This window comes from Rhododendron vialii, chromosome 9a (assembly GCF_030253575.1).
Source record: "Rhododendron vialii isolate Sample 1 chromosome 9a, ASM3025357v1".
Taxonomy (NCBI): Eukaryota; Viridiplantae; Streptophyta; class Magnoliopsida; order Ericales; family Ericaceae; genus Rhododendron; species Rhododendron vialii.
Window position 1 is genome coordinate 6,427,517 of NC_080565.1, and position 17,305 is coordinate 6,444,821.

General features: G+C 40.4%; 1 protein-coding gene across 2 annotated transcripts; it reads right to left on the reverse strand.

The window, feature by feature from the left end:
• Positions 1-5,643: 5,643 nt before the first annotated feature.
• Positions 5,644-17,305, reverse strand: LOC131301609 (clathrin interactor EPSIN 2-like). 2 transcript variants are annotated; one of them, XM_058327979.1, is made up of 15 exons: positions 17,010-17,305; positions 15,392-15,491; positions 15,145-15,196; positions 14,417-14,496; positions 14,256-14,334; positions 13,584-13,667; positions 13,310-13,455; positions 12,259-12,600; positions 11,741-11,782; positions 11,519-11,626; positions 11,175-11,404; positions 7,941-8,061; positions 7,835-7,901; positions 6,705-7,488; positions 5,644-6,618 (listed from the first exon to the last, which is right to left on the reverse strand). In XM_058327979.1, exons 2-15 carry the CDS (start codon positions 15,424-15,426, stop codon positions 6,083-6,085), a joined length of 2,706 nt encoding a protein of 901 aa, XP_058183962.1. In that variant the 5' UTR covers positions 15,427-15,491; positions 17,010-17,305; the 3' UTR covers positions 5,644-6,082. The 2 variants fall into 2 exon arrangements, with proteins under 2 accessions (XP_058183962.1, XP_058183961.1); XM_058327978.1 differs by having other exon boundaries at positions 7,835-8,061.

Genomic DNA, 17,305 nt, shown 5'->3' on the forward strand with positions numbered 1-17,305 from the left:
AAAACGAAAATTGGAAAACGAGAATGGGAAAAACTCCTCCTGACCTCTTTTTCTCTTCTCTTCTCCATTCTTCAAATTAGAGAACTCATTCTCATAGAATGAGTTTTGTGTCTTGCAGCCAAACACCCAAAATAGGAAAAGTAGAATTGGAAAAGGCAAAAATGTGGCTCCCAAACACCCCCTAAGTTTTGCCTCTCTCAGTTCTCAAATCCATTAGTTGACATTTTTCTGCTCTCTTTTTTTTTTTCCTTAATATGATCTGTTTAGCATCCATGGTACACACGACCCAAGAATTTCGCAATTTCGATTCTGCTAGTCCTTGGGAATGTGAAGCCCTTCTCAATTTCTTCCACTCGACCAATAACTGTTAGGACCGTAAGGAACACTACATACACAAACCGCGCAATGATTTCAGAGAAAAACTCCATTTGATTATATATTCACACAATATACAATAAAGATGAAAAAACTCTCCGGAAACCACACGCCGGTTCCTCTCCGGGAGGCCACAGACCGGCCCCCCACACTCGCCTCACCCTCTCCCTCACATTATGTCACACACAAACCCTAATAGGGTTTACAACTATATATAAGGGACTCCAAGGGTAAATACGTTTAACACCCAACACTAAGGGTGTTACACAAAATAACCCCACCACTTTGGATGGACCCCAACAGTAACCTCTTCTTTGGACGTGGAGACTAAGCAACATGTTCTGTTCCGCGGGCAGCCCAGCTTACTCTATCGTTCTTGCGAGATGGAGACGAAATCAACCATACAGTTGAAACAGTAATTGAATCGTGGGTTCAATGGAGTGTGAGGCAGTTGAGTCAATTTTTGGCCTGGGGATGATTTTGCATCTTTTGCCTCACTTTATATCAAAGGTCCTGAGTTTAAATTGTGGACAATTTCGGAAAATGAAAATGTGAGCCAGCTTCAATACATCTTGTTAGCATTCCGCGACAGATAGCTCTCAACTTCTTCGCGATTCGAAAATGTCGTCATTGTAAACACATAAGAACCTCCGTCCGTATCTAGCCTTCAGCTGTCATCGAAAAGTTTTTTATTTTTTATTTCGTATTATCATAACATGTTAACGAAAATGCACGAGGCAATTTGTTCTGCTTAGTACTAACTAACTAATTTCATATTCTACTGGCTTAGTAGAAACTGCACTTCAGTAACAGGAAATTAATTCGAATTTTCTGGCAGTGAGAACAACAGGAAAGGGTAGGAGGCCACTGGCTCCATGACTACAACTCGGCCTATTGTCGTTGAGGTTATAGGTTCAAATCTGAGGAAAACCACTTTGTGCAGATAAAGCCGAAGGTTAGCTTACCACCCTATCTACCTCTCTCATTTAGAATACCGAGAAAGGGTATAGGATATACTGTGTGGCCCGTGATCCTAGATCTGAACTCCTCTTCGATGGGTCTTGCGAACGCCTAGCCTCTTGCCCTTACCTACATAGTGAACGCACAACTAAGACCTGACCGGGGGTTTTCCCGCAAGGCCCTCCGGCGAGAGGATGAGAATGTGCAGAGAGCAAAGCAAGAGATTAGGGTTTGAGTGTGAGTTTAGGTGTACCTCTTTAGGGCTGCATCACTTGGTATTTATAGAGTTTTTTTGGCTTGCTCTCCAAGTACAGGCACATGCCTTGCACGGGTCAGTCGGCGTCACTGTGATATCACCGATAAGATTTGGTAACCATTTCTGGGATGAGCTGACGCCTCCATATGCACCAATCATTATCTCTTGGCATAACCGTTTTCCACGCGTGGAGGGAGTGTGCCCCAGTCCATCTTCAGGGACACGTGGTCCAAGCCATCATGTTCGGCCTACTACATATACTAATGCGCGTCATGGGCAATTGAACATAAGACCATACACGAGATGTATACATCAACCGTAATTGTGAATGTGAAGGAAAGCAATGCTAGATGCTGTTAGTTTTTTCATATTAGTGTGGCCCACTAGCCTCCACATTTTGTGCATGTGGAACTTCACTATCAAATAAGCCAATAAAGTGATATGATTCGTTACGATAACTAAGTAGAATTATAGATTAAGGAAAACTCTTGATAATTAAAGAGACATTGATGGACTAGGTGTCTTTTAATATCTCTAAGGCCCTCTTCTCTCCTCTATATAAAAGGTAGAATACCCACCCATTATTCTTACGGTTTTTCTATCAATTAAAGTTACTGGGGTATTCTAGAAAAGTAGAGACAAAGAGAAGAAGATGAGCCAAGAATTAACGCTTCACCTAAGAGGTTTGTTCTTTCTAATTTCGATGGCCAACAAAGATATGTTATTTATTGTTCTTGAGATGTGTTATATTTATTGTTCTTGAGATGTGTAAATTCAAGATACTGTTATATTTGTTTTCCGTATAATAGATTAAATACATATATAGATTTACAGATGCCGCCTGCTTTCTCCTAATAAAGATGACGGAGAGGATGCACAAAGAACCAGAAATCAACTCACTTTTGCGTTTGAAACTTCATTAAAATTGAGAGCCGTATGACAGCTTGTTATCAATTTTGCAATATTCTTGGACTAACATGTTATATGCAACTATGCGAGCAAAAAGGGAGACGCATTCGAAAAAAAGCAGACATGATTTCCAGGATTTCGCTGAAGCTTTAGGTACAGATACAGTATTGCAAATTTTCAAGCAGCTAGCAGGATCCATTACGACAAAGACTGATTGATCATCAATGAGTTAGTAATGTATGGCATATATTGTCAAAGGTGTGGAGAAATCATGCATATTGTGGAGACCAGATACAGAGTACATTCAGTCCAGTGAAATCCATGTTCGCCCCCAGATGAACAAGGCTTATGATCATGTAGACTGAAATTTCTTGTTTGAAGTGCTTCGGGCGATGGGTTTTAGTCAGTCGTGGGTGGATTGGATCAAACAGTGTGTTACCACAGTCTCTTTCTTGGTTTTGGTGAACGGAAGTCGATCACAAACTTTTGCTCCAGCGTTTGGATTGAGGCAAGGAGACCCCTTGTCGCCATACCTAATTTATCAAGCTCTCTCGGATGCTTTACAAGCGTTTGCTGCCCAGAATGTTTGCAGTGGCATTTCAGTGAAGCCTCTATCGCCTCCCATCTCACATTTGTTGTTTGCGGATGATTGCTTTAATTTATGGAATATGATCTTGAGCAAGCATGGTGTCTCAAATGGATTTTAGATGTATATTGTCAGCAATCGAGTCAAAGGATTAACTTTCATAAATCTGAAATGTTTCTCAGTCCTAATATGCGACCAGATGATAAGACTAATTTAAAAGGAGTCTTTGGGGTTAAGTTTATTGACAAACCTGGTGTTTATCTGGGGGCGAAATGGATTTCACATTGAAAAAGGGTAGCATTTTTGCGCAGTCTCTTGACAGGATTCAAAATATATTGAGCTTGTGGAAAGCTCCTTCGCTATCTTTTGCTTCTCGTTTGGTTTTGGTCAAGCATGTAATGTTACCTGTTCCCTCCTATCTCCTTTTGGTTTTTAAATCCCCCGTCTATTTTCTTGATAAGGTCAGAAGTATTGCTTTGCGTTTTTTATGGTTTGGAGAGAAGGATAAGGGGTTGGTTTGAAAAAATTGGGTCGCTTGCTGTCTTCTTAAGGGTAAGGGGGGTTTGAGGATTAGAGATTTAGGCCGTCTTAACCAAGCTCTTTTGGCCAAGGTTGCTTGGAGGCTTATTCAGGAGCCGAATAAAGCCTTTACTAAATTTCTTGTTTCCAAGGGGAGGTTGTGCACAGAATTACATCTCTCTATTTTCCTATGGGTAATCAGGAGGATTGTCTCTTTTGGGAATTTACAAAGGATGGAAGAATTACGGTATGTCAGGGTATTTGCTCGGGTTTGAGAGCAGATATGATCACGTGTTCAGAAAGGAGCAAGGTCGGTTTCCGTGTTGTGGCAGGGTTTGGAGTTTAAAGCTCCCACCCAAATTCCAACTTTTTATTTGGAAGGTGATTCATCGAATTATAGCAGTTAAAGTTGCTTTGATTCATCGTGGCATTGAAGTTTCTTCCGAGTGTGCTCATTGTGGGCAGGAGAGAGAACCTATAGAGCATCTTTTCTTTAAATGTGATTTTGCTAGGAGGGTATGGCGGGCTTCACATCTAGGTTTTGGTTTTGATTGTGGGAGTCCAATGAGTTTTTGTGGAATGGTTTTCCAAATGGCTGGAGAGTGCTCCTGATGACGATGCAATTCGGGATTCAATTTTGTTATTGTGGACATTCTGGTGCATGCGTAATGAGGCTACTTTTCATAATGTTCGTGGCTCTATTGATAACGCCTTGTCTTTCTTTTCAGGAATTGTTAATCTTTGGTAGGTCTGTTCGTTTTCGGCCTCCTTCGAACAGAGGAGCTGTTGATGAAAATGGAGTGGAGCAGAAAGGAGATGTTTGCTTTTGTTATGTGAAGCAAGGAGTCATTGTGGAGGGCCAGTCCTTTGCTTGTTTTGTAACGGATGGTGCATGGGATAAGACTTCGGGTAGAGAAGCAGCAGCTTGGGTACAAGATGAAGGTGCAAAGGAGCAGCAGCTTGGCCAGTCCTTTGCTTGTTTTGTTCCAAACTTGTGTGTCAAGCTTCATCAGCTGCGATGGTGGAAATTAAAGCCGGGTTGTTGCTTCTTGAATGGGCAAATTAGTAGGCGAATTCCTAATATTTGTATTAAAACTGATTAGTTATAGTTATGGTCCAGGGTCTGTTGAAGCCGAAGAAGGCTTGTCAGTCCCTCTCTATGGCTTTGTGTGATTTTCATTTGTTGTGTTTTCGTTTTAATGTTGTCAGAGTTGTTAAACTGTCCAAACTTTTAGTCAAGACTGCTCATGTTAGAGCTAAAGAAGCCTTGAAGTAATGTTGTTTAATGTTCAACTTATTATATCGGATGATCTTTTAAATAAATAAATAAAAGTGCCTCGCGTGCCATGACGCTGAGGCGAGGCGAGGGGTCTATGTCCCAGGTATGTCTGACTCGATTAACACCGGACCCTACATATGTCTGACTGTAGTTGACATTTTGACCCCACTGATAAAGAATCTTAGCAACGGCTCTGCCTGTGTTCGTAGAATTATTGAGTACTTTGATCATGTTTGATCCTATGTCGTTTCGATGTAAAGACTTGATTGGTTGGGAATTTTGAAGGACTTGGAATCCAGAGAATGAGGGAAGAAAAAAAAAAAAACAGAAAACAAACGACCACCGTCCACTCTGAAGGCATCTTTCTGGTCTTACTTTCGACTTTCGGGGTCCAATCTTTTCTATTCCAAAAACTCCTGTCCCTCTGTGCCGAGAGAATTTTTGGCCATTGGATTGTGTGATATTCTTTATGATTTAAATCCAACGGTCAAAAAATCTCTCAACAGGCACAGGGGATCCAACCTCCTTAATTTCTTCTCCTTGTTTGCCATTACTAATTGGACAAGCACAAAATGATATTCCATTTATTCCTGCTTTTCCTTTTCCTTCCTTTTTTTTTTTTTTTTTTGGGTGTAAATCAAGGAGCAATTATATTACTGTACCCCAAAACACTGCACCCCGGAGTACAGGGCCTCCTTGGGAAATCCAGGTGACAAGCCAAGTATCAGAAAGAACAGATAATCAGCAACTACTGAGGCAGAGAAAAAATTAACGATTTTATTGTTCAGCAAGTAGGCATGTCAAACCACAGGCAATCTGACAAGTCACACAAAAAAATGGAGGAGGAGAGACGAAAGAGGCACCCGAGAGAGGTTACCCCAACGATATACAACTTTACAACAATTAAGATCTCACCAGTAGCGCACAAAACAGATGATATTATAGAACCCCAACTACAAAAATACTGCTACCAAGGGAAAGGTGATAAACTTCTACAAGCAGCTTCCCAACGAATACGAGAAATAAAGCTTTCACCACCAGACGTCCGAACATGGGCTGGGCATCAGGACTTGAGAGTATCACCAGGTCTGTTGTCCCATCTCTTTGATTTCGTAAACCCAATTTCACTTAATTACCTTTTCCCGATCCCGAAGAGGGAGGTGGTGGTGGTGGTGGTGGCAGCAGCAGCTTGATCTAATCAATATCCACCACTATACGGTTGTTGCGGGGCATAAGCACCACCCCTGCCCATCATTGGATTATATCCACCGGGCATGGCAGATCTAGGGGGGAATCCAGTTGGTTGCATTTGGGATCCTTGAGCCATACCCATATTCATACCCATACCCATGGGTTGATTCATTCCGTTTCCTGCATAGCCTCCCATACCCATGGGTTGATTCATTCCGTTTCCAGCATAGCCTCCCATACCCATGGGTTGATTCATTCCTCCATATCCTCCCATACCCATGCCCGCACCAGGACCGCCCATGCCCGCACCAGGACCTCCCATGCCCATACCCATACCCATGCCCATTCCAGAACCCACCATAGGGTTTGCGGGAGGCCTGAGGGAACTTGCAGCAGCACGGCCCATCCCAGAACCAGATCCCATGGCTTTACCCATGTTAATAGTTGATGTCACAGGCGTAGTTGTAGGTTTCTCAAACCTCTTTTCCCTGCGGTTTATCGCATCGAAGTCTACTCCAATATCCGCCAGCGGATTTGTTTTAGCTGCATATGAATTAACGTATCAAAGTTAGATCTCTGAGCAAACAAAAAGATAAAAAAATTCATGTCCAACAACTGTGGGAACTCACGTCCTGATATGTTCAAATTGACTAGCCCTCGGCTCAGGGTATCAGCCCAAACTCCAGACTTCGGGTCAAACTTGTCCTTGGATGGTTGAGGGACTATAGCAAGTTGTCCACTCGAAGACGTAAGAGGTGGTTGAGAGGTCATAGTTGGAGTTGGTTGTGCTTGTGAGAGGAAGTTTGCAGGGTTATACTGTGTGGTTGGTCCGGCACTAGTTTGGGAAGCCATGTGTGGAGCTGCCGGCTGCTGCTGGAGGAAGTTGCCATAGAAATTAGCACTTGGTTGCACAGTAGTGCTTGGTGCTGGAAAACCTGGCTGTGATGCAGAGCCGTTTGGTCCTGGATAGCCCGTTACATGTCCGGGTTGACCCGTTTGGGCCGAAAACCCTGTCAGTGGTGTAGGGTAGCTAGTTTGGGCCAAAAAACCGGCATGCGATGGTGGTTGGCTGCCTTGAGCTGGAAAACCAGTCTGTGAAGCTACCGGAGGTGGTGGTCCAGATAGTGGGAGAATATCAGCCAAAATATCAGTGTTCTGGTTTGAGGTTGGGAACTCATTGGGTAAGAATTGTGCATTTGCTGAAGAAAGTTGAGCATTGGAATTGGTTGGTGGCGCATATGTCATGCCAGGAAAAGCATCCCCATAGTTAACTGCGTTGTCCACCACTTCCGGAATTGGTTGGGCCATAGGGTGGAATGAAGATGTAGGGGCACTGTTCTGCGGTTGAGATGGGGAACCATCTGTAGTAGGGACAGCTTTGAAAGGACCATCGCCGAATGGGTCTTCAAATGGCTGCATGGAAAGAACAAACTAAATCAGAAAATGTAAACACTAATAATTGGGGAAGGACGGAGTTTGAAGGAGAGGAGTGGAATGGGGAAAGGATATACACAAGAGACTCTGCAAGGTAATAAGCATCGGATATTTTTCCCTTGCCTATTATTCTGCTGTAACTAGAATTATCATTCATTGTCCATAACATCCGAGAAGAGTGAAGAAGACCAGAATAATTTAATTTCGATTCAAGCAATCTCAATAGTAAATACCAATAGAAATAAGTCTGCAAAGACTTCAACACTTTAACCAATTCCAACAAAGATGAAGTTGAAAGGTTTCCTGCCTTACTAACACAGCCTACCTGGTTTGTGACACCGGATGCTGATGGTGTGGCGCCAAATGTGGGTCCAGAGCTAAAGTTTGCGGAGGCATTATCAAATGTGGGTCCAGAGCTAAAGTTTGCGGAGGCATTATCATCAGTGGCTGCAGTTCCAGATGTAACTGGCATGATAGCCAATGGGTTGGAAAAGGAGTCCGACAAAGAGCCAAGCAAGTCCATTTCAGCACCATTGGAAGTAACTGGCGCACCTGATCACAGAGGAAGTAAAATATCAGTTTCCATTGAAACTGCAAAACCACTATTCCTCTTCTCAGTTTAGGCACCTCTAACCACTCGGAATAATATTGGCAATTACAGCAGTTTCTAATGAAAGGGGACACCATTCATTGGCTTTCAAAATAAATGGGCGTACATGTAAAGTAGTGGCACCCGAAAATTGGAACTTAAAGCTGTCGGGGTAATCATGACTTAACCATTACCAAGAAATGTTGATAATCGTATTCTTTTAAAATGACATGCAGGGCGAGAAACGATAAATTAAACCACATACTATTTATTTCATCCACAGTACTTGGCCAAGATGAGGTAACTTTATCTTGGGTTGATTTTGAAAAAAGAAAAGAGAAATCAAACAGTTGCTAAGGCAGTCAAGTAAAGCTTACCACACAAATTTACAGAGGATTTAAACAAGTTAACAAATATGAAGCTATCATTCTACCTAGCAGAATTCAGTAAAATTGCTAAACTTTATCTCCGGGATGCAAGCCGCTTGTAAAATTCAAGAGAATGATTATGATGCAGAACAAGTAGTCCACGTATTTGTACAAGTTGGATTTGCCAGTAAGAACCACTAACCTAGGGTTTTAATGCTGGAAAAAGATGCTGGATGTCAGAGATGACGTCATCTTCTTGAATCTTCTGAAGTCAAAAGTCTATTTATGGACTGATTTTTTTATGCTTTGATGAGGAGTCAAAAGTCTATTCAAGGATAGTTATGCTCTGATTAGGCTATGATTACCTTAATCCACTCCTTGATTAGGGTAGATAGATTAAGTTTGTTTGATTTGACTGGGATGTTATTTCCCATTATCAAGTGATGTAATGGCATATGGCCTCAGCTTTTCATCAGAATTTTCATAATATCACGGTTTTCTCTCCCACTTCCATAGTAGATTTTAGGGTTTCCAGGTTAAATACGGCTTCTTCCTCTTCGCTTTTCGCTATGTTAGATTATTTCACACAAGCAATACTTGAAAACATACTGAGGTGCTTCGATTAGCAACCAATAATTACAAAGTACCTAATTCTGCAAAGAAAAAAAATCATGAAACTGCACCAGCTCTCTCAGAAACTGCAGATTACTAGTCATTACCATTCAAGATATAAAACTCCTACTTGAATAGGAAGGTTGCCAATCGTACCAACCAATTGCCCATTGGTTACCGCAACTTAACATGTATTTTCATGTAAACCAATGTTGATAAGAGGTCCTTCATATCAGGTGATGATATAATTAACTTTCCGTGTACCAATTGTCGCTGAACACACAGTTGGACATGCATAATCTAAGCTAGATGGACTATTCTAAAGGAGCATATGTCATGCGAGTCTACGATGAACCTAAGGAAAGTCCCACTAATCAGGAAATGCTCTACAGCACATCCTAAACAATGTTTTACCCAACACAATGAAGGTTAAAAAATATGAAATCCGAAAAGTTTCCTTGTTGATGGATCCTTAAAATGACAACTAGATGAATGTAACACCTAGATAAATACCCACACACAACACCCATACCAGAGTCTATGTAATCTAGAGTCAAATGAAACTAGCTATAGTGCTATACAGGTGGAAACACTTTGCACCACGTAGGACAAGGGTTTCCTAATCTTAGGCATAGAACTGGTAGTTAAATTCCTTTCAACTTGACAAGGCTCCAACCCAACAGCATAACAAGCTGTGCACCCCTGCTTTTACCATGCGGTCCATGCCATGGTGGTACTGCCAGGGCAGGTTCCCGGGTTATCGAACAAAACTTCAATTACACTGAACGAATTACAGAACTTGTATCCCAAAAAGCCTGCTGAGAAATCAGTATCAACCAATAACCCCAAAAATGCAAAAAAAGTTTGTACACAATAATCAATATGGATACTCAAGTCAGCCAATTGATAGATTTATGTCAGGTTATTTGGTACTAGATGACCAGCAAACCAAAAGGCTAGAACCCAGCCTCATAAACACAAACACAGATTGAAACTAAATAGATACTGAAACATGTGCATGCAAATATTGAAGCATAAAATAACTTACCATACGCATTAACTTCAAAACGCAAACTAGTACATTAAGAAAGCCATATTCACGGTTCAGCATTTTCTACGTACGATGAAATCAACATGTATCACATTGAGACAACATCCACGGCACTAAAACTTTGCACTTATGCTGCTTAGTTCCCATGTAGAAAACTCTTGGCAGACAACAGAGTAATCAAACCATAGTCATGCTAATATTAACTTGCCTTGGTCAATTCAATAAGCAAAATGATCCCAAATTTTACTATATAATCTATCAAACGTTTAACACTCAAAATCTACAAAGTTGAGTTTTGGCAAGAGAAAAAAGTTAAAACTGTGGTCATGACACTCTTAGCAACGAGTTTATTGATGGACTTCGTGTATAAACTTGAGCCTTTTCAAGTGAAATCCTTGAAAAGACCCCCCTGGCAATTTCCAATATGCAACTCATCCGAAAGAGGTCACAAAAATGACTCATGAACTGGTTCTATCCTCTTAGTTCAGTTCTACAAGGGAGTATATGTGAAAATTCCCCTTCTTTTTTCTTTTGTGTGAGACGATAATAGAGTTAGTAAGTAACCAAATATTCGATGTTTTTCCATGAACTCAAACTCCTTTTCTGAATCACAAGCGAGCTGAACTTGCATTTCACATTTACAATTTGAATAATACCAATTTGTATGTGATGTACATCACTTGGAAGTACCTTATAATTTCGTATCGTATAGAAGCCTACTCATATGTACAACAGTTCAGGAACGTGGTCCTATTCCTGTCCCTCGGTAGGTCCCATGTTCGAGGTAACATACTGCAATGCCTATCTGTTTATCCTGTACCTAACAGGGTTATAGATTTCGACCATTGCATATCGAACGGCCTGATACGTAAGGGAAATTGGGACCTCCGATGCCTTTTTTATTGGCTAATAACAACACATATAGTCCCGTATCACCAAACAGAGTGATATAAAACCTTGATACAGTCAATCCCATGAGGTAGCAGGTGAAGTAATTAACACAAAGACCTAGGATGGGACAATTAGCATCAGAAAAGTTCTGTACCTGAAAACGAACCACGGGGATCAAACTCATCAAAGCCACCAACTTCCTTGTTTGCAGCAGCAGGAGCAGGAGTAGGAGCGGGAGTAGGAGCAGGAACAGGGGCAGGAACAGGAGCAGAAGCAGGAGCAGGAGCAGGAGCCGGAGGAGAAGCAGGAGCAGGGATTGCCTGGCTTGGACTAGTGCTTAACGAAGCAGATGTTTTTGGAGCAGATGCTGAAGCTTCTCCATCCCTTTTATAAGAGTAATGTTAATACTAAAATTTCTTTTCTGGACAACTAAAGTTGACACTCAGACAAGTATAGCAATCCCAGTACAAAAGCAGGCCCAAAATTCAAGATTAGTACCTTTCACTTTGAATAGGGCTACGAGCCTCACCAACAGCCTCTTCATAACTAGGAGGAGCACCGAGATTTTGTTCAGAAAATTTCCGGTCAAGCTGCTTTCCTGAAGAGCTGGTACAAGAAAGAGATACAATTGTCAATATGTGGACGACGGTTGCTCTTCTTAAAAGCATTGGCCCAAACCATTAATAACACTAAATTTTGAGACAGGCGCACTCTGGTTACCTTCCATCTTGAGAATGATCATCAGCTCTAGCGCCACTTCCTCTGCAATAAAAACAGACTCAAGTTAAAACGGATTCTAGATCAAGGCACTACTTATGGCATAATCAACAAGTTTTACATGTTAAAGAGTGCACAAACTTTCTGGTGAAATTTCACAAGTTTTAAATGTGGAAAGTCCAACATCTTTCCACATTTACATTTTAATGGGTTCCGTTCTGCATATTTCTCTTTGGCCTTTTTTGTACTTTGGGCTCCTTTATTATACTGTTCTATTTATTAGTAAGCAACATATAAATTCAGAATGATTCCTAAGTTCTACTGTCTATAGCGTAGCAGGTTTCTTTCTTTTCAATCTAACATAGAGTGTACCATACTTCCAGTGCCAACTCTGACTAACAAATCAGTAACTTAGACCAAACCTAGTAAACAGATCAGAGAACACGTTATAGAATCTGAAAAAACAAAAGGTTAACAACTGAATGCCACGAAACACTAAAAGATGACATAAAGGGGCATACCTAGATGAATATTGACCATCATCTTCATAAGCACGCTCTCTCTCTCTATCAGCGCTCCTGCTTCTTGAGCCATACTGGTAATCATCAATGCTTCGACTTCGTCCCCGGTGATCATCATCTCTGTAACCATCTCTGCCGTAACGTTCATCAGAATCTCTACTATAGCGATCTCCATCACCCCCATACTTACCATAACGCTCATCATCTCTAGAGCCCCATTCTCTCTCTCTCCCATAACCATTCCGATCATCATCTCTACTTCCATAGCGGCCTTCGTAACGATCATCGTCACCTGAATATGAACTTGGCCGGTACATGCCACCCATGGATGTGTTGCGGAACCTATTGAATTATGTAGCATGGTCAAATGCCTCATCATGGAAGATCTCATGTTAAAGTTGTTCTGGTACTATGCATAATTGCGCATAACATCAAAGAGACTAGGGACGCAGCAATCAACAGGATAAGAGTTCAAAGCAAATAAATAGCCTGGAGGTTCTCTGTAATTGGCAGATTATATCAATAAATGGAAAGTTCGTTAGATAGCTCATATCATAAAATGGAAAGTTCGCAATTGGCAGATTATATCATTAAATAGTTTTGTTCATTAGATAGCTTCCATTAGACAGCACCACCACAAATTAATGAACTTAGAAAAAATTGAGATGGTATAAAAGCTTACATACGAATATTATGAAAGTATAAGTAATGCACTTATGGTAGGGTTTCATTTAAATAGCAGGAGGGAAGCTAAGACAATGGCTTAGGTGAGATTTGATATAGCTTACTAATCAAAGGTGTGTGGTATAGCTTGAAACTGTGAAACAACAAAAGAAGCATCAGTTCAGGCTGTGTGGTAACATTGGGCGGTGGCATATTAATTTTGTGATAAACTGAAGACTGGAAGTCCAGAAAAAATTTTAAGTCTCAGGTCAGACATGGTTGATGCTGATGATCACAATAAGGATGAAGCCAAATTCGAGCATGTGTCCGCAAACAACGGAACTTATGAGCATCACTAGTCCCAACAACTTCTGAGAAGCAGACTCACTTGTCCCTGTTAGCGGCAGCCTTCTGCCTCACTTCTTGTATTCTTTCCTTATCATTTACTAGAACCACAAGACTCTGAGATTTCTTTCTGACATTGCTTCCCTGGTCCCTCCCACTGGAATCAATATATTGAAAATCGGACAATGTCTGTTACAAGAGAAAACATTCTTTGTAAGTGCCACAGTACGGCAGCAAAATCACATCAAATTCTGAGCTGCAGGAGAAAAAATCATTTGAACTGTAGCTGCATAATAGCTTAAGCAATAGAAAGTTACCGATATTTGATAAGCATGTTCCCTGATCTCATCTATGACACGCTCTGAGCCATATGCAACCAAATATTCCAAAATAGTCAAAGCCTGAAAAAAAAAAAAAAAAAAGAATTTTCAGTTGCATTGCTGCAACATAACTAGTAGAGTGACAAGACAAAATATTCACATCTACTTCGAGTGGAAGTACATCAAGGCATGGAACAAAACTAAGGCCCGCCAAAGCATAACAATTTGGAAGGAAATGTTGTTAAGGATTGATTTATCTTTCATATTAGAGTACATGCAACAGGAGTGACAGTGGACAGATTTCTATATTCCTAGTTTTACTTTCGAGTAGCAATTAACAATTATTACATTGGGTTGTTTCATTTGGCCTTTCGTCTACTTTGAAATGTTTGATCTTTCCTTGTACAGGAGGCTATGCTGCTTATATCCTAGTTTTAATTCATAAAATCCCTATCTTAACCAAAATAACGAGGTGTGAGCGCAGATTGGTGGGGTCCGTGGGGAGTGTGCATAAATGAGAGAGAGAGAGAGAGAGAGAGAGGAAACGGGGGTAGTGGTTTATAGTTATAGCTTTGAAAATCCACCTGTTTGCAAGTAAAATACAAAAGCGAAATTCAAACAGGAAAAAGAAAACAAGATGAATACAGTATATAATAAAAATTTGAAGACCTTATAGACATGCCGCCAATTCTTGCCAGTATCATTGATACGCTTCCAGATTACTACCATGATCATCTGGTAGTCATGACTGCATGGATGATCAAGAATAAGTATCTTCCGAACAAACATAAGAATGATAAGCTACTTTGTAAAGAGCTAGTTAAGCTTACTAGTTTTTGGTAGCCTGAGCTATGTCGGCGAGAAGAGATCCATGAGGACCCCAGGGCTCATTACTAGTAGCATCAAGAACCTAGAAAAAGATAGAACCGTAAGTATTCCTTAGAAGATGCTTTATAGAGGACAGGCAGAGCATTTTGAGACTATCCACTATTACAACTTAGCAGCTAAATAGCACACAACCAAAATGCATGCAGATTGGGAAAGAATGATCAAAATCTTGCTTTCAATGTGTTCTTATGGTCAATTACAAGAAAAAACATAATGGAAATATTCAGTCAAAATTCACAAGAGAAAAACCATATATAGCCCAACAATTAAATTTGACAACTGGAAAACCATTAACATCATCCTATATTACGTGGACTCTTTCGAACATGTTTGGTCCACGTCCAATAAGCATGCACCCTACCATGCATGTCAATATTTTGCTTTCTAATACAGTTGCTTCAAATACGTGATGTGTAAAGCTTAATGCTCTATGATACTACTTACAAAAATATCAAATTTTACAGCTTCAAAGTTTCATCTGAAAGTTCATTAGTACCACATTTCAATTGTAGTTGCTGGAATTTCTGCCAAGCTACATCACCCTTCCAGGAAATTGTTCCAAAAACATATATGTCTAGATTTGTTCTACAACTTCCAACCATCTCAATCAAAAAACTTGTTTCTTTAAACCAAAAAGCGAAAGAAACCATATAAACAAGAAACATTTTACCTTTTGTTCTATTCCGGGAACCTTGAGAACTTTCTTGTTCACCTCCCTCTTACTGCAAGAAAGCATAAGCCATGTAACATCATGTGTTAGTGTTAATGAGTTTGTTAGAGACTAATTAACACATGAGATACTTAGTAGTTGTTAACATTAAAGCCATATAATCATGCACCTTTTCAGAACCACTCATGACATCAATATCAACAGTGCAATAACTTAAGAAGTAATTTTTGAAAACCAATGAACTTACAGTTCTCGTACTGTTTGATCAAATGCCTTTTTCATTGCAATTTCAGTTGAGGATGCGGAATTCTCTTCAGAGGAAACTAACTTCAAATTTTATGTGCGCCCTGAAGGAAGAAATGTATATTAGACATCTATGCAACAATTATGACGCACTTTGCGACAAACACCAGAAGAAGAAGAAGAAGAAACTGGCATCACACTATGGTGAGAACCTTCAACCAGGAGAATATAGAACAAGTCCCACAATATATAATGTTGAGACCAAAGGTATATCTCAAGTATACAAGCTAAAATAACAAGACTCAAAGACAAGACCATAACTTTTAAACCTTAAAACCACGAATATTAAACGAAACATGTAAAATACAATACACCTCAGTCCAATCTAAACATTAACAGAATATTAGTATCATCAGGTGTAAAAGTACGCTGTTCATCAAAATCCCACTGAGGAAACGTGATAAACTTCTATGCAAAAACTCATTGAACATCAGGTTACAAAGCAATACAGTACGTTGGGAGGACAAATACAGCTCAATAGCCACATAATCTGGGGTCTTAAACAATTGATTTTGTCATGCAGTTCCCCTGCTGTCTATATGGGAATCATATGCATGAATTCAACCATTCTACACCATAATAACATGCATCATCGAGCAACCTCTCTAGTTTTTTAGTGTAAAATATAATCACTTCAACAATTCCCAATTGGCAGCAGCATTTGCAATCAAAAGGATCCATACAGAAATAATATCACATCCTACCTTCGTCCCAAAAAGATTGTCCAGCGCGCAAAACAACTTCTTAAAATAATGCGTCTTTGTTGGGAAAAACTCAAATGCTGCTAGTTACTATATAAGAATCAATTCTTTCAATTTATCAAACAAAGCTCAAATTTCTTGAGATAAAATGTAATTTCTCGAGTTCTTATTTTGCCAACCAGACAATCTTTTTGCAGTTTTCCTTCATTACAACTTTTACCAATTAGAAACACTACTATAATCTATGATGTGGAAAAACAACCAATCAAATCCCAATACATTTGCAATTTGCATCACAAAACCTGAACAATTGATCCAGAAAAAAACCTTCATCTGAGATCGGAAGTATCAGAAGCATCAAAGATGAAATCCTCCAAATCTAGTTTCCGCCAGATTTGACTAAGTCAAAAGTTGACTATACCTATTCGTAAAATGAAAGAAAAAGCCCCAAGGGTTAGTCCGGTTGGTTGGTGGGTTTGCTCCCCGCACAATTCAGCCGCAAGAAAGTAATTTCTCGCGAATTCCCTAGTCCCGGCGTGGATCGCTTGCCTTTGATCGGACCGTGCATTTGATCGGACCGGGGAGGGGATTAGTCGAGTTGTGCATAAGCTAGCACGAACTGACCGTCTAACCAAAAAAAAAATGATCACATGGATGTTTTTAAAAAACGTAACTCAACAGCAAGGCATCTCAATTGCGAATCCAAATCACAGGTACATAATAAAACCCTAAGAAATGACAAACTCTGAGCAGCGATAGAACGTCATCGTATTAAATCAAGATCTGGAGCATTCGATCGATCAACGGAATTAGGGTAATTGAAGCTAATAGAGATCCAGAAGAGAGAAGGAGAAATCGAACCTGATCGGAATTGGACCACAAGGAGAGGGCGCCCAAGGCCAGATCTGAGAAGGAATTGGTGAGAGAGAGAGAGAGAGAGAGAGAGAGAGAGAGAGAGGAGCGGAAATTGCGAAGAGCTCCTACAAACAGGATTAAGGGGTAATTGTATCTGTCTTGTTGAAATAATGTTTGAGAGAGAGAGAGACAGAGGAGAGATTTTTGGTGTTTCTCTCTCTCTAGAATTCCGCGGAGAGAGAGAGAGAGAGAGGGTTGAAAGGTGGACGAGGAAGACAGCGCACCTTGCACGCAGGAATTTA

Excerpts from the sequence above, each read along its gene's own strand:
- LOC131301609 (XM_058327978.1), bottom strand. The coding sequence starts at position 15,426 with ATGAAAAAGGCATTTGATCAAACAGTACGAGAACT. Across the intron at positions 12,601-13,309 it reads GCTGCCGCTAACAGGGACAA|GTTCCGCAACACATCCATGG; the intron begins GTGAGTCTGCTT and ends ATAATTCAATAG. Across the intron at positions 11,783-12,258 it reads GATGGTCAATATTCATCTAG|AGGAAGTGGCGCTAGAGCTG; the intron begins GTATGCCCCTTT and ends TTTTTATTGCAG.